Source organism: Zalophus californianus, chromosome 2, assembly GCF_009762305.2.
Source record: "Zalophus californianus isolate mZalCal1 chromosome 2, mZalCal1.pri.v2, whole genome shotgun sequence".
Classification (NCBI taxonomy): domain Eukaryota; kingdom Metazoa; phylum Chordata; class Mammalia; order Carnivora; family Otariidae; genus Zalophus; species Zalophus californianus.
This window is the reverse complement of record NC_045596.1, coordinates 188,161,656-188,178,140: the sequence shown is the minus strand read 5'-3', so window position 1 is coordinate 188,178,140 and position 16,485 is coordinate 188,161,656. Positions and strand designations below refer to the sequence as shown.

Genomic DNA, 16,485 nt, shown 5'->3' with positions numbered 1-16,485 from the left:
GGTTGGCGCAGGTGGGCAAGACAGGGCACCGCCGACCTCGCGGTTCCCACCGAGGGGATTCTGTCTCTCTCTGCGAGGGGGAGGGAGCATCCTAAAAATATGTAAATATCGAAGCGCTGACTTTGGCCTGGGACACCAGCCAAGGTCCCCGCGCCGCCGCAGGGTGTTTTACATGAAAAAGAGAAGCCTGTCAGGATCTGTGCTCTAACTTAAGGCAGCGCGGTGATTAGCATGAGCCTGGGCGGCTGCCCTGCTTCCTGCCCTTCAGTAGCCGTTCTGCGCGCTCGCGACCGAGCAGCGGTGCCACCGTGCGGGTGTGGATCGGCAGGCACGGCCTCGTTGGCAGCCATGGCTCCCGACGCCCCCTCGGCCAGTAAGTAGGAGCATGCATGTGTAGGGGGGCACAGGCGTGTCGGCGCGCGCGCGCGCGCACACACACACACACACACACGCGCACACACACACACACACGCACGCACGCACACCACCCTGAGCCTCGGAAGGAGGAAGATTGACGAGGCGCTGCAGTTGCGAGGACGACTCGGGCTCTTCCTGGATTCCGCAGGAGCTCGCCTGCCGCAGCTGCTGTCTGCAGAGCCTGCTCGGACCCCTGTGCACACGCGCCCCCCATTCGAGCCTCTGTAATGAAGACTGCCTCCCGAGGACTGCCGGAGAGGCAGAGCCAGCCTGCGCCCGCGACTGCGGGCCGCGCGGTCGAAAGGCCCTGGGGGACACGACTTGGACACTGTCAACCCCACGCCTCTCTCTGAGCCGCCGGGTGCGGAGGGTCTTCCGCCGCCCCTCCGGCTTCCCGGGCGCCCGATCCCGGGTCAGCCCCGGAGGCCTCGGCTTCCTCGTTTGTTTGGATCTTTTGTGCCGTGGCTCACAGTTGGCTAAGCACTCCTGCGCTGAATCGGGCCATTGTGTGCGCTCCCATTGCTTTCACGCTGCAAGTCTCGGCGCCCCCACCCCGCCCGCCCCCTCCCCGCCTCCTCCTGGCCGGGGAGCCTGCTAACGTGCCTTTCCCCCCAGGAATCTGGAAGCTATAAGCCGGGCGGATTGCAAATGAAGTGTAATGCATTGTGGGACGTGTGTAAAATCGGAGCCTTCACCGTGGGGGTGTGTGGGGGCGTGGGGAGGGCCGGACCCGCCGCTGGCGGTGTAGACGCCGACGAGGAGGGGCTGGGAAAATGTGCGCAGAGTCCGCCCGGGTCGTGCCCGCCGTAGACGGATGAAGCAGCGCGCTGCGCCCCGGCGCTGAGGCCCCCAGGATCGGGGTGGCAGGTCGCGCTCCCCACCATGAAGAAGACCCGGAGCACAACCTTGCGGCGAGCCTGGCCTAGCTCGGATTTCTCGGACCGGGCCTCGGACCGCATGAGGTCCCGGAGCGAGAAGGACTACCGCCTGCACAAGCGCTTCCCCGCGGCCTTCGCGCCCCAGGCTTCGCGGGGCTACATGACATCAGGTGGGTACCCGCGTTTCTGCCCCCGGGCCGGGTCCGCGGGGCGTGCTCGGTGCGCCGCTGCCGGGGAGGGGGGGTGCGCTTAGGTGGGTGATGGATGCGCTAAGTTATGGGGAAAGCAGGAAAAAAATTAGCTCACATCCACCATTTTGTACCTCCGCAAGATCCACAGCAGGCCCTCTCAATATGGGGTTGGAGAGCTATTAGTTAGGTAAAATAAGGGAGGGGGACGTGCCGGGCGTTTTGGCTGCAGGAGACAAATGACTGCAAGCTCCTTGCGCGGCAGCCTCCTGGAGCTTTGTGGAAGAGCCTGCGTCCGGTGCTTCCTGCAGTACCGAGCCGGCTGGCTCCTGCATTGTGGCCAGTTATCCTAGCGGCTATTTAAATAGCCCCCTGTTCTTAAAAGGGAACAGGTTCCATGCACAGTTCTGGATGGTCTGAGTCGGGCAAGAGCCCCACATACATCGCAGGCTCCTCCGATGTGCACGCAGAGAACTCTGTTGGAGCTCATTGAATGCATTCTGTGGGGTAATGGTGTGGATGCGGATTGAACGCTCACATGATACCGTGTGGGTTTAACATATGTTGCTTTGAATTAGGTTGTATGGAAAGCATGGAGGCTGTGTTTGCATGTCAGACAGGAAGGACGAACAAAACGGTAAATGGGAACGAAGGCTTCAGAAAAGGGTTCATCATCATAAAACGCAGTGCTGTTAAAAGCATTTCGGAAGGAGCCGGTTCCCTTTGGCAACACAACGGAATGGCTTTGGTTGTGAGTTGGGAACCCAAGGGGTAACATACTGGAGGAAATGCTGAAGGAGGAAAATCCTGGAACTCTTTCCTTGTTTTCTCCTTACTGACTGTTGACCACTTGTATGCGGTGATGTATAAGACATCAATTTTTGTTCGTTTTTCATTTTGAAGGAATTAATTTTCTGCTGAACATAACGTGATGAAAGAGCTGAGTTTATATTTGAAACCACATACTATTCCAAATCGCCCTGAGCCCTGTCTTAACTGGCAAGATTGCTTTAAGCCTGTGGTTGTTGCTCACAGTGTATCTCTACCGTCTTTCCCCTAAAACAGCCCGTTGTTTCTTTTTTTTTTTTTTTTTAAACTGGGGCCAGTATCTCATGCTTTAAAAATGCCTTGTGACCACATTTCCATAAATATAAAACCTAAACAAAATAACCATCTTTTTTATTGCAAAATCTGGCGACAGAAGGATGTTGTACAATTTTGGCAATAAGGCTCCCTTGATTCTCTCTTTCATGAAAAGCCAGATTTGCAAAGTGACAAGTACAGTTTATACTTTAGTAATTTCAGTCAATCACTGCTGTGGTTGCTACATTCTTCAAACTTGTGATAGTAAATTTTGAAACACACCTAAGTCGAAATCTAACCTCAAAACACATATGTACATAAACGCATGTCTGTGCCGAGTGTTTTTAGATAATCCCAGGTTTCAAATGCTTGGGTCTGAATGTCTTCATTCCACACTGACTGGTTCCCCTCTTTTTAAATCCCTCTTCAGGTGTTAGGCTAGAGGAGGGCAGGTGGCCATAATTTCTTCGACAAACCTGTGAGATTCTTTAATGATTTCAGGCGTATTCCCACGGAGCCTGTTTTTATCTGTCTTTGGCATAGCTTCATTATGATCACATTTTCATTATTTGCTAAAGTACTTTGCTACATTGCCAGTTCTGCAAGGTGTTTCTGAGGGCTCAGGGAAGAAGCTCTTAATTTTATTTGATTCTCTTTTCTTATTTCATTTCTTGACCTGCAGATGGTAAGCTGGTCTTAACAGTGATACTGAAAGACAAATTGTTTCTGGTTGGTAGTTATCTATGCAGATTAATGTTAGGCGCCCACAGAGAAAAGAAACCCAAGAGGTGGGGGAAGAAGAGCTGTGTCATTCATTCAGCATTTTCTGGAGTGTCCCCTAAGAGCAGAGTGCCTTGCTAGATTCTCATGGGGCTACAGGGTTGGATATAATATGGTTTTGCCCAGGGACAGAGGGCTATTATTTATTCATCATTTTAAATGTTAGCTAGAACACGTAATAAAAGCTATTGGTGCTACCGAGAGGCAATAGTGAATATTAAGACAGATACCTACAATGAAGGCTGGGAGAACAGACAGGATCACTCATGTGCATCTTTTGTGTGTTTCAGGGGGAGGTAGCTTATCAATTTCCTTTTCAAATATGGCTCTTTTCCAAATCTGAGTCTTGATGGGAATAGACAGTATATGGAAACACGCAGAGATCATTTACAGGAAGTTCTCTTCCTCTTAAGAAATGTAAAGGAGATCCACTTGTATCCAGTTAGTGACTGGATACAAACAGAGCCCTTGTCACATAAAATGGAATAGAAAACGAAGCAGCTAAGAAACACACGAGCCTTTTCATATTCTTTCTGTTTGTCCAGTCGTTTGGGATAATGTCGACTGGCATTATCATACTTCGTTTTCAGTAAAAAAAGGTTTTTTTGTTACTGAGTTCAAAGGACAAGATAAGCTACCGAGTTACTCAAGACGAGGAACTTAAAATAAGTTCAGTTGAGACTCTTTTTAGAAATCCACACCCTCCCCCCACAAATAGTCCTAAAAAATATGGGGTGGGGGAATCACTTTTTGTTTTTAACTTTAGGAGAGGGGAGAGAGAGACAGACAGAGAGAGAGAGAGAGAGAGATCCTTGGAAATGTTAATAGCTGTTGTTTGGTCTGGCATAACTGTCACGCAGTAGATTCTGGAAGTTTAACTCTGTTTATTAAGGCAGAATTGCAGGCGTTCCATAATAGCTTTCTAATGAGACAGCACCATTTCAAACAGCCCTCTCTCCACCAATAAGTAATTACCAGTTTGAAATGTGATTTATAGCAATAGGCTTGACATTTAGCCTGGACTTTTTCATATAGCTTCGGGATAAACGACACTTAAACTCAAGAGGTTCAGATAGGCGCGTATAAAACTTAAAAGAGATCCTGTTGAAGCATAGTTCAATAGAGAATTCTGAAACTTTAAATCTTGAAAACCGTGGCTTTTATGACTGTGTAAGCTCCCAATTCATGCTACCAAATCTAAAATAATCCTAAGAACTCACAGACCTCCTCCTGGCACCCGGCAAGTCCACAGGCCATGGGATGAATCCATTGTTCGTCTTGAATATTAATTTCCCATTGGTACTTTCTGGGCAAAAGGGGGGGACAATCTTGCCTTTTGTTCAAATCAAGATGAATAACTGAATGTGAATGCATTATCTGAAGAAGAAAAGAGGTTAGATCAAATGGAGGTAGGATCATTCTTCTGCATTTTCTAAAACTAGAAATGACGATAGCAATTGACTAGAGATAAAAGCAAACCCCCCCCCTCCCCAAAGAGGGAAATATCAGTATAATTCCTAGTACTTTACATATGAAAACATGCTCACAGACCTCCGTGAAATAATTTTCAAGGCGCCAAAGCTTTTGTTGGTGAAAGTGTTAGAGCCCCCTGTCTGTTAACTGTGTGACCCGTGACCTCTTCACACCAGTGATGCTACTGAATCCATTTTCTTCATTGCCTTCTCCCCCAGCCCTGGGGATGGGTGCTTCTGGATGTTCTACGTGTAATGCCACCAAGTTTGGGGGCATTCTGTAGATCGGGCTTGGAAGGTAGTTTTTCCACGGGAAAGGTTCTCCTGAGCATGTTCATAAAAGGGGTTGCTTAGTGTGAGACCCCTCCAAAGTCATGGCACTTTCACACGGATACTCGTCACTTTCAAGAACAGGAAAGCAGACAGTTTTAATACCATGGCTTTAAAGGATTTGAAAAGAAAGATCCATCAAAAAGCCCCAAATTGACGTCTTTTAGGAAAATTTAAATTGGGGTTGTCTGCCCATAGACCTCAGACCATCAGTGGGGAGGAATGACCAGCCCACCACATTGATGAGTATATTAGTTTTCATTTTATAGAAATGAATTCTGGGGCACAGCTGATGGCGTGTCCCAGTTCCTTATGTTCTGTTATTTTAAGAGATGTGAGCGTTTTCTGGGAGTGGAGGATGGACACTCGAGGTTCTAATCTGGGCCTGCCACCAACCAGCTGTGTCCCTGGCGAGTAACATGACCTCCCTTCCCATCTGCAACGGGTCCTTCTGGTCCCTGCTTCCATTACAGAACTGGGCTCCGCGGTGACTCGGGAATGAGCCATCCCAGGACCTGTGAGCACTCACACAGAAATCCTTAGAAATAACCTTTGCCCTTTCTGCCTATTGGAGTCATGTGCTTCCCCGGATGTGGGGTATGTGGGAACAGCGCTCATTTCGCAGTAGAATCGTACTTCCTGCCATCCCCCAGCATTGCGTTAAATATGCCCAGGGCTTGTCCTGGCAATCAGAGTAATGGGGGTAGGAGATGATGGACGAAGCTATAATCATATGCAAGTTTTAATAAACAGCATCCTGTCACCTCCTTTCCCCTCTTTGCCCCGATCCATTTTTAGCGAGCTCCTCCAACTGTGTTTTAATTCAAAGCTACCTGTGTTGACTCCTTTCATCAGGCCAGTGGAAGTGAGGAATATTACACTTGGTGGTGAATGACTTTATTCTTTATTTCCCAGGAGAACATGAATGCGCTTGCAAAAGGTCACCTCTCTTGGTATTTCAATATCTTTTACACTCTTGTGAACGTTTTTATTTGAAAAAAAGGAATATGAGTATATTGTATAAAATCCTTAGCATTTTTACACCCCGAGAGCAATTCTGACTGAAGTTCCCTATGCCCCAGAGAGTTAGGACAGTTCACACAATAGCATGTTCTGTGGTACATGATTGCTTATGCTGAGTTGCAGTTATAACCAAGGAACAAAATCTGGTTAGATCCTGGCTGGTGGGATAACATGATGACTTTTGAATTTAGGACAGGCTTTTGTAGATCAGTCCTAGAAACTGTGTGGAGTCCCATCTGTAAGGTGTAGAGTAGAGGTTCTTGTAGTTTGTAAGAATGTAAGCTGTAGTCAACTCTAAATTAACCTTAGCCGCAGTAACACCAGAAGGAAATGACATGGGTAATTTTTTAAGTAGATGGTAAACTTTTCCTTAAGTAGTTAGTCCCTCGGCTATTTTTATGTGGCATTGGAATGTACAACCAGTTGGTCAGAAAATCCACCTAAATATTTCTAAGATCTGCCCCTAATTCTACATCTGTGGTGTTTAAATCTGTTCTATTACAGTATCTTCCAGACTGACTTTTCTTCCAGTCCACTTCATCCTTCCTGTGTCTCCAGAGGCTTTTGGGGTTACACTTAAATCATTTCTCTTTTCAGTGTTTCTCATGCCTGTGGATAAAGTCCTAGACCAAGGCTCTTCATGTCATGACCTCCCTCACCTTTTTCCCCTCTTCTTCCCCGGGCGTTCCTCACCACCCTGTGCTCCAGGCTCGGGAAACTCTTTACCTTCAGCAATACCTTGCTGCCGTTTCATGACGTTCGTAATTCCTCCTACCCTGCTGCGAACATGCTCCCCTTCTTCAGAGGCCTGACGGAATACTGTCAAACCTTCCCGAACCAGCCCATACACCCCTTTTCTTTCCGTCTTCGTCCAGATCCTTTCTGGAGGAAATCACTCCTGTGACATTCATTTGGTACCCCTGTCATAGCCCCGTGGCCACACTAGGTCACACCACGAGTTCACATGTGGGTCTCCTATCTGAGCTGGTGAGTTCCTCCGTGGCAGCCTGTATTTTATTCACATCTCTTTTGCCAGCAACCACGGAGCTTGGCACAGATTGGGTGCTCAGTAAATGTTTATTGGAGGAATGAATAAAATATGACTTCTCTTAAAAAATTGGATGAAGACAGGAGCAGCTCTCCGTGAATGGAGCATTAGAAAGCAGTAAATAATAGGAAATAATCAAGAGGCAAGTGGGGTGGTTGATGTGGTTGGTGTGAATGGAATGGGACTTCCGAGAATGATATCACTTAGAAGAGTTGCTGCCCAGGGGGAGGATTTCCCGGTGTCTTGAAGGACTGACTGGGTAGGATTTGAGGAGACAGGGAAGGAGGTGGATGGGGGGAAGGCGGTTGACGCAGTAGGAACCAAGGATGAAAGGAGCATTTCGGGAGAGGTGTCTGTGGTGGCTTGCAGGACAGATGGGAGAGACGAGAGTCTCGAGGCCAGGAAACCAGCGAGGAGGTGGTCGGGGGCGCCCATGTGATAAAGCCATGAGATGGTGAGCGACCGCCACAGAACAGCGCTCCCAGCACTGCTGGGCATTAGCCTACCGCCCCCAAGGTTTTAACCATGTCCATACACCACCCGTATTACATACTTAATATTTTTCCTTCATCTGACCCATTGTTTTATTGAAATGAATTGAAAAGAAGATTTTGTATTCTCTGTGAAATTACAGGTTTCCTTTGATAATTTTTTTTCCAACCCCCATTTAAATTATTAATACATTACTATTTCAGTTAAAATACTCAACTAAGTACCACCTCACATACCTGAGTGGTACTCATGCCAAGGTAGTAGAAAACCTGTAATCGGCCAAGGAAGAAGGGATGGGACTGAAGGGGAAAGGGAGAGTCTTGGAGAACAAAGACCTTGCCGTTCCTTGTAATTGGATTTAAGAGGTTGAAAAGCAAAGCAAAGCAAAGAAAGGTAAACCAGATTTGTGTTGGAAGAAGGCGGTATATGACAGGGAAACATGGGCCGTGGAGCCAATGATGAGTTCCATTTGGGATGTAAGGGGCTGGTTAGACACACAAGTTAACAGTAGAGGTTACAGATATAGTTTGGGGGTCATCCATTTAGCCACGTTAGTTGAGAACACAAGGATAGCTTAGCTTTTTGTACTTTATGTTCCGTTTCTTAGAGGGGAGCAGATGACTGACTTATTTTTATTTCCAGCAGATGGAGGGTCTGTTGGATTCCGTTCACTTTGAGTCCTACTTGGGTTTCTGCAAGCGTGGCGAATCAAGGTTAGGACTGCTTGGAGATCATCTGCTCTCCCGTTCCTAAATGGGAAGTGCTTTTCCTTGCTAGGATCTGTTTTATTCGTGTTTGCATTTATTCAGAAGCTACTGTGTTGTTGATAAAAGGGATATACGTTTGATGTCTGTAGTCAGGTGTGAAAAGGGTTGGATCTGTGCACGTCGCAGCCCAGCAGACTAGACCAGCTATGTAAATAATGTACATTTCGAACATCTGTCATATACCTCTGCAGTTGAAAAATTATGGCTGAGGTAACTCATACACACAGTACAAATCTCCATTTATCTTTCTACTCAAATCCATGATGGCCCCTCTAGGCCAAGTCTTCTCTTTTTGAAGATAAAAGAGAGATATTTGGCAGATGCCTGGGGCATTAATGTCAGCAGGACTTACGCCTGGCCCTGTCCTTCTGATGGCCATAGTTTCAGAGGGAGGAACCATCTAGCTTTTGCAATTAACACCCCCACCTCGCCCCCACTGCACATTCCTGTCTAGCTGATTCCCCTAAGAGAGCTAACAGGCCACGTATTGCTTTCGGCATATCCAACTTTCGCTTTGAAATCATTTACTCATCATTACGTGAAATGAAGGGCCCTCAGAGCAATTGAGGTACTGTGGATATTTCTCATTTTGGGGCGCTGCCCAGCATCTGAACACCCCATCATGGGTAATGAGTGAATGAGCCCCTCCCCGCCCCCAACCAGAGCCATTCAAGTCCTAACTTCTAGTACTTGTGAATATGACCTTCCTTGGAAATAGGTCAGATGTAAGTAAGGTAATCCAGTAAGGCTGGGGTCCTTGTAGGAAGAAGAAAAGAAACACAGACGCAGGCACAAGGTCATGTGAAGACCATGGCAGAGATGTGAAGGACGCCTCTACAAGCCAGGGAAGCCCTGGGATGGCTGGCAGCCACCGTGAGGCAGGAGAAAGGCATGGGATGGGTTCTCCCTCAGAGCCCCCCGAGGGGAAATAGCCTTGCTTCTGTCTTCCGGAGAGAATAAATATCTCTTGTTTGAAGCCGTTCTAGTTTAGGGCACTCGGTTTTGGCAGCCCCTGGGAATTCATACACCCTCCTTATGAATGTTGGCGCGAGGCTGAAACCTCATTTCTCCGTGTGGGTGCTGAACTTGCCATGGGATCGCTTTCCTGGCCTGCCTGGCACGGAGGGCATGGGTGCATGATCTGGGTTTCACCCCGTCACCCACGCCCTTCCAGACTTGTTGGGAGCGGGCGCTTGTCCGCAGAGCAGTGGGGGCTGTAAGGCATCCTCCCGTCGCAGGGTGGCGCTGTTGAGCCGGGCGGCTTTCTGGAGGCGGGAGCGGGGCCGGGGGCGGGGACGGGGGGCGGAGGTGGTAGGGCTGGTAGCACGTGTGCCCGGTAGTGGCTACTGAGGATTCCTCACCCAAGCAGCTCTGGCTGCAGAGTTCCAAGCCTGGATCTCCACCCCCCCCACCCCGAAATTCCCCGAGTTCCTCAACATATTTCAGTAAATATTTCAGCCTCTCTTTTCTGAGAGGCTGTGTGGCATCGCTTCATAATCCAGCCTTTCCAAGACTAGCTGGGTAAATGTGACTAAAGAACTGGGCTTTCAGGGCCTCAGTTTCCTTACCTGCAAAATGGGAATAATAATGGTATATCCCCATGAAGTTTGGGGAGAAATAGGTGAATATCCGCGAAGCACTTGCAACCAAGCTTGGCACATAGGAAGCATTATATCAGGACCACTTGTCATTAGCATTCTTAAAAGAGTCAGCATTGGTTTCTGTTAACCTAGTGAACTCATTTGAGTTTTCATTTTGATTGGTTTTAAAATAACTGAGAGGAGTATTTGGACATTTTTTTCCCCCCACGCTTGCTGGTTATTTATAATGAAGACAACTGTCAGCTGTTGATAAACTTTAAAAAAAATGCTTTAAAAGAGTTTGGCCAGGGAGTAAACATGCCCCCAAGAGCTGAACAGGAAGGATGGTCACAGTGACAGATGGGGTTTTCTACCTTTGTAAGACTGGCTTCATTCAGTCACTTTATATAGCAGTAGAGCATTGTGACTTAGGGCTTTAAAATCGGAGGGTTGTACATCGGTGTCCTGGCACCCACTCGCTGGCTCTATAATCTCGGTAATTTATGGGATCAGTCTATCCTCTGTTTCTCCTCTGTAAAACGAGGATAAAGTAGTATCTAACTGATAGTTGTTACGGGCATTAAAGGAAGCATGCAAAATGATGCCTGATACAGGGTAAGAACTTTTGCACATTTTTGCTACTATATTATTATTTCTTTGGAGGCGTAACTACAGGACCGACTTGTTCCTAAATGTTTAACACCTGAGCGTGCCGAAGAAGGGAGACAGCAGGTAACATGTCCACGATCAGGGAGAGTTAAAAAACAGTGTTCAGTCTGACTCTTACACTTGGTGCTCATTTCATCAGAAATCACACGTTCCATCCCTTATTGATTTTGGTATGTGATCTTCTAAGAAATCTACAGAATTATTCGTTTACCTAAGTGGGCTCACTTGTCCTTGAATTTCCATCTTAGGAAGAATGGTAGAGAACTGTTGTATATTCAGTACTCCTGTGGGATATACATCTAGGAGAACCTGGCTTCACTCGAATCAGAGGAACAGTGCCTCGTATAATCAGATTCAGCTTCATCGGAGATACCTGCGTTGGCTTTTCAGTTGACGATAAAGGGGGGAAAAAGCCTCTTCTGAGCTGAGGGTTGAGCTGCGTGCTTGCGTGTGTTTGTGTAGGCAGTGAAATCGACTATCACAGAAATGCAGCATAAGAAAGCAGTGCTGTGTCTATGGTATATCTATCAATGGTATACCTTTCACGGTTTTGAAAGTGAAGCCCAGGGGCTTCTCTCCTCCAGACCAAGCCCATTTCCCTCCGTAGGTGGCTTGTGATTGTCCCATGGAACCTCAGGTCAGAAGTCCCCCTGAATTGTGTGGGAGGTCAAGGGGTGCTACAGCTTGGGGTCCACTTGTCAAATGTGTTACTATTTCAGCAGCTTTCTTAAGAGCGGCTCGTTGGGCCACAGGACTCGGGGCTTTGGGATGGCAGCCTGAGCTGGGGGAGAAAGGGCACCCCCTTCCTCCACAGCTTTCAGAGCTGCCATTCCGCCCCCCCCCCACTTTGCCTCCCTTCCCAGACAGACATGCAAGCCCCAGCCCCTGGGATTTGGGAACTCAGAGCTTCCCACTTTTGCCTTGTTTACTCCTGAGTTTGCATTTTACCTACTCCTTTTCAACACTTCCCCCCCCACCGCCCCACCCAGCCTCCTTCCTTAAAGTCCAGGGAAGGATATTAAAGGGCACTGAGGACCTTGCTATACATGGTTGTGGCCAACTCATTGAACTTCAAAAGCCCCCTCTAATTAGAACTCCAGAATTGGGAGGATTTTGTTGGTTGAAGCAGCATTTCTGGAGAATGCAGATGTTTTCCCACAGGTTTGGGATGCCAAAGGCAAAATAAGCAGTATACCATCCCGATCTTAAGGACCAGTAATGGAGGTTAATGTTTTCAAATGCAGCCAGAGGTGTGCAAGTTTCTCTCCAGTGAGGCCCTGTGAGTGTCCTCGGGCTGGGGCTGATGCTGTGGGTTTGTGGTAGTTGTGTCTAATGGTTACACACCATTTGTGTAGATAGTGTGGGCCTGGGAGGTTTCTGTTCAACTTGATGGTGGGAGGCCAGAGGTCGAAGGCCCTGGGACCTAAGCACCGTTCCCGTGTGGCCGTGAAATGTAGATATTAGGGGGGAGCCTTTTTACTCTCAATCCGCCTTTCCTCCCAGGAAGGGAACTAGTTTATTGGGCATGTACTTGGTACCAGCCAGTGGGTCAGAGTGGTCTCATCCATTTCACACAGCGGTCCTGGGAGGCAGCCACTAATTAATATTCTAAGTAGCACAGATCAAAAAACTGAGATTTAATATACTCACACACACACACATACACACGCACACACTTGAAGTCATGTACGTATTCAAATACTGTTAGTCTCTATCTTAGATGTTAGTAAAATCAACCTCTTATTTTTAAGTAAATATTAAGTAATTTCTTTGACCGCTTTGGTGGTTCGTCTTGCCCTTACTCTAGGTCTCTCCCCCTTGAGAGACCTGCGTTGTACTGAGAGGACAGATTTTCACCTCTCCTGCCTATTCTGATGAGTTTAACCTCAAATATTCGTGTGTGTTATGTGACAGTTTACTCTGCCAGCAAAAGTTCTAAGAGTTACCTTGACTTGCCTAAAGGATTGTAGTCTCCTAAAATCTAGCAGGTGACAGGGGGAGGGAGGTGGGGGGGGGTTGGTGGGGGAGAGAGTGGGTGGGAGGTTGCTGGAATGTTTTCCTTCTGGTGTTTCATACCCTTTCTCTTACTGCCTTAGACAGAGTTTCTTCATCTGTCGTGAGCCCCTCCTTGTCTTAATTGGTCTCATGTTTCCATGAGCCATCCGTCATGCGGTGAACATCCCTGATTCTTGGAGGAGATGAAACAGTTGGGATCATAAACTTCCTAGGTCTTAACTTGTTTGGGAGCTGACAACCAAACTCGGAACTTGAAATGGAAAGAAGTCCCCCCCACATAAACATCATTTCATTTGTTTGTAAACCATTGTCTTCTGCAGGCTCGTTTTCCCTTGTACTCTTCTTTCCTTTTTTAGTTACGAACAATCGCTAAAGAAACAGTGCAGTTGAACTTTTGCCGTCTGTTGTAACAGCTCAGACTGAGCATTATTCTGAGCAGTACTGTAGGCCAGGATCCAAATAACTGAATAATTGGACAGTACTCTGCACAATAATTTTAAATGACGGGATGGGGGGGGCAAAGAAGGAGGAGCTATATGCGTCTGAATGGTACAAGATAGGATTAAGTAAAAAGTAGTCAAGAAACTAATAAACTCGGAATTTTGGTGACTATGTTAAAAAAAGTATAGATGTTAAAAGGGGTTAGTGGACTATATCTTTGAAAAGAATCAGTTAACTGGTTTAGAGTACATCAGATGTATATTATGACATCTTAGGTTGAGAGGAAAAGGGGAAAAAAGTCTTTGTGATTCCCCACAGGAATCACTCTGTGCAGTCTTTCCTACTGTTTCAGTGGCCAAGGGAGATGAATTCAGTGACCCATGACAATGTAGTGAATGTGGATAATATGAAAACATAATTTTCATTTAGTACTTAGGCTGGTCAAAGGACTTGCAAAATCTAGCACCTATGTAACCCTTGGAGGGTACTTTTTTAAAAAAAAAGATTTTATTTTTAAGTAATCTCTATACCCAACGTGGGGCTCGAACTTAAAACCCTGAGATCAAGTGATGCACGCCCTACCAACTGAGCCAGCTAAGCGCCCCTGGAGTATATAACATTTAAAGTAAAACAAATGAAGCAAACTCCCCTATTCTTTAGAATATTAAAGAACGATACAAAGCTTTCAGATATACTGGGTTTTCAAAAAAACCCAAACCCAGAAATTGCTGTTAGACATTATGTAATAGTTAAAACCTGTATCTCTTATTAACTCTTCCCGTTTTATGGCTGATCAGCGAACACTTACATTCAGTCTGTACCAGACTTAAAAATACTAAATAAATATAACAAAATTGCCAGCTCTTAAATAAAAAAAAATGTGACTTACAGTTTCTCTGTGTTAACTTTAGAATCAAGGCACCAAACTAGCTAAACTCACAGGAATGAAAAAGGTCACATTCCCTTGTATTCAGTTTCCCAAGATTAGAATTTCTGAATATTTGCATATCTTTGTTTTAACTTTTTATTGCCAGGGAAGCAATCTGGGAGAGAGCACTTCTTTAGAGAAAAGCGTTTTAACGATATGCAGGAAATAAAACGTGGAAATGACAAGACTTCTCACCAATTCCCCGTGCCCTGCTGCTTTGAGATGAATAGTTTTGCTTCTCAGGTACAGGCATATTTAACTCGATAGACTCATTCTTTAGTCATGTTTTTTTTTTTTTTTTTTACCTTTTATTTTCATTGTGGTGAGATCCGTGTACTGTAAAATTTGTCATCTTAATTCTTTCTTTCTAAGTGTAGTTTAGTGGCATTAAGTAGGTTCATGTTGTGCAACCCCCCCCGTCCATCCATAGAACTGCTTCCGTCTTGCCGAACGAAAACTCTGTTCCCATTACATAATAATTCCCTGTCTCCCTCCTCCCAGCCCCTGGCAACCACCTTTCTATCTCTGTGACTTGGTGAATCATCCACTTTCTATCTCTGTGACTTTGTCTACTCTGCGTACCCGATACCAGTGCAGTCAAGCCATATTTGTCCTTTGGTGACCAGTGTGTCTTCATGTCCTTTTATAATCTCCTCGGACTCCGTCCATGTTGTAGCAGGTGTCAGGATTTCCTTCCTTTTTAAGGATAGGTAATATTCCAGCATATGGGTAGCCTGTATTCTGTGTGTCCGTTCATCTGTCGACGGACCCTTGGGTTGCTCCCACCTCTTGGCAACTGTGAATAATGCTGCTGCGGACATGGGGGTACAAATATCTCTTCAAGCCCGGCTTCCACTTCTTCCGGGTCTATACCCAGAAGGGGAATTGCTGGATCATGGTTCAGTTTTTGAGGAAACCCCATGCTGTTTCCACAGCAGCTACAGCATTTCACGTCCCCACCAACTGCAAAGGGTTCCAGGTTCTCCACATCCTCGCCAACGTTTGTTCTTTTCCTTCGCTCCTTTCCGCCTTCCCTCCTCTCCTTTTTCTTTTTTTTTTAATAAAGATTTTATTTATTTGAGAGAGAGAGAGAGGTAGAGAGAGAGAGAGAGAGCACGGGCAGGGGGGAGGGGTAGAGAGCAGGGGAGAAGCAAGCTCCCCACCGAGCAGGGAGCCCGATGTGGGGCTCCATCCCAGGACCCCGAGATCATGCCCTGAGCCAAAGGCAGACGCTTAACCGACTGAGCCACCCAGGCGCCCTTCTCTTTTGACAGTAGCCATCCTAATGGATGTGAGCTAGTCTTAGTCATGTGTTTTAGGAAGCGTCGATATTCATAGCTCCACTCTGTTCCAGATGATCTTTCTTCCTTAGGAAGCTGGAAGGAAGGTGGAGTGATCTTCGTGTGGTCATCTCCCACCCAGAGAAACATGATGAGCGTTGGAGGCTTTGTTTTTCCCCCCAAGCAGGCCACAGTCCCCTGGTTAATAAGCACAGTGGAAGTTAAAGGTAGAGCAGATACAAGGAGCTTCTGGTTTCTTTGAATGTTGTTTTCTTATTTTTTCCCCAAATGAGAGACGTATTTAAATGTGGGTAAAGTCAACTTCTGATCATCCGAACGCTGTTCCTGCCTGTGGCGGATGCTCTGAGGCTGTGCTCTGGGACATAAGGCCAAGAACCCTGACCCTCCAGGTGCTTGGAGAGCCTGGCACATCTGTGGAGGTGAACTGCAGAGATGAAATGTTGGGTCATGAGAAGTCACAAGTCCTCGTCGAGGGTAGAGAGAGGGCGGCCCGAAGTTGTGTGGTGCATTTGGCGGGTCGGCCCGGAGGTGCCCCTGTCCTCGCGTTCTGGATGTGCTCGCCCGGAGGGAGCCAGGCTAGGAACGCGCTGTGTGGACCATGGCTCCTGGATACCGTCTGTGGGCCCGCGTGGGGTTGGTTCCTTCTGCAGAATCATCCAGAGAGCTGGGTAAGCACACACACGTCTTGGCGTCCTTCCTCAGGGATTTAGGTCTGTACGTTTGGGATGAGGCCCAGGATTCTGTAGTTTTAAAGACTCCCCAGGTGATTCTGAGGCACCGTGAGGTGTGGTAGCCCCTGGTTTTGCGTTCCTTGCCCAGGGCAGCGAGTCTCTCTGTGTTTTCATCCCTTTATTCACTCGGCGCTGTCCTCTCATATCCACGGAATGCTTGTGGGAGAGCCTGAGTGCCTGTAGTGATGGAGCGTGCAGACCAGCCCTGGCCTTCAGGAATCCGGCAGTTTTCCGGAGCCCCAGAAGAGGCAGTTGTAGGATAGTATCATGCAAGCGTGGGGGGAGCTGAGCGAGGTGCCACACTGCAGGGGTGCCTGGCAGAAATCTGGGGGACTGCAGGG

At 47.2% G+C, this 16,485-nt stretch overlaps 1 protein-coding gene across 1 annotated transcript in view; it reads left to right on the top strand.

The window, feature by feature from the left end:
- The first annotated feature begins 940 nt into the window (after nucleotides 1–940).
- The window catches only part of STOX2 (storkhead box 2), a 102,735-nt gene continuing 87,190 nt past the window's right edge, over nucleotides 941–16,485 (top strand). Inside the window, exon 1 of the mRNA XM_027598194.2 lies at nucleotides 941–1,465. Coding sequence (XP_027453995.1) covers nucleotides 1,300–1,465 — 166 coding nt within the window. The 5' untranslated portion in view covers nucleotides 941–1,299. The remainder of the gene's footprint in view (nucleotides 1,466–16,485) is intronic.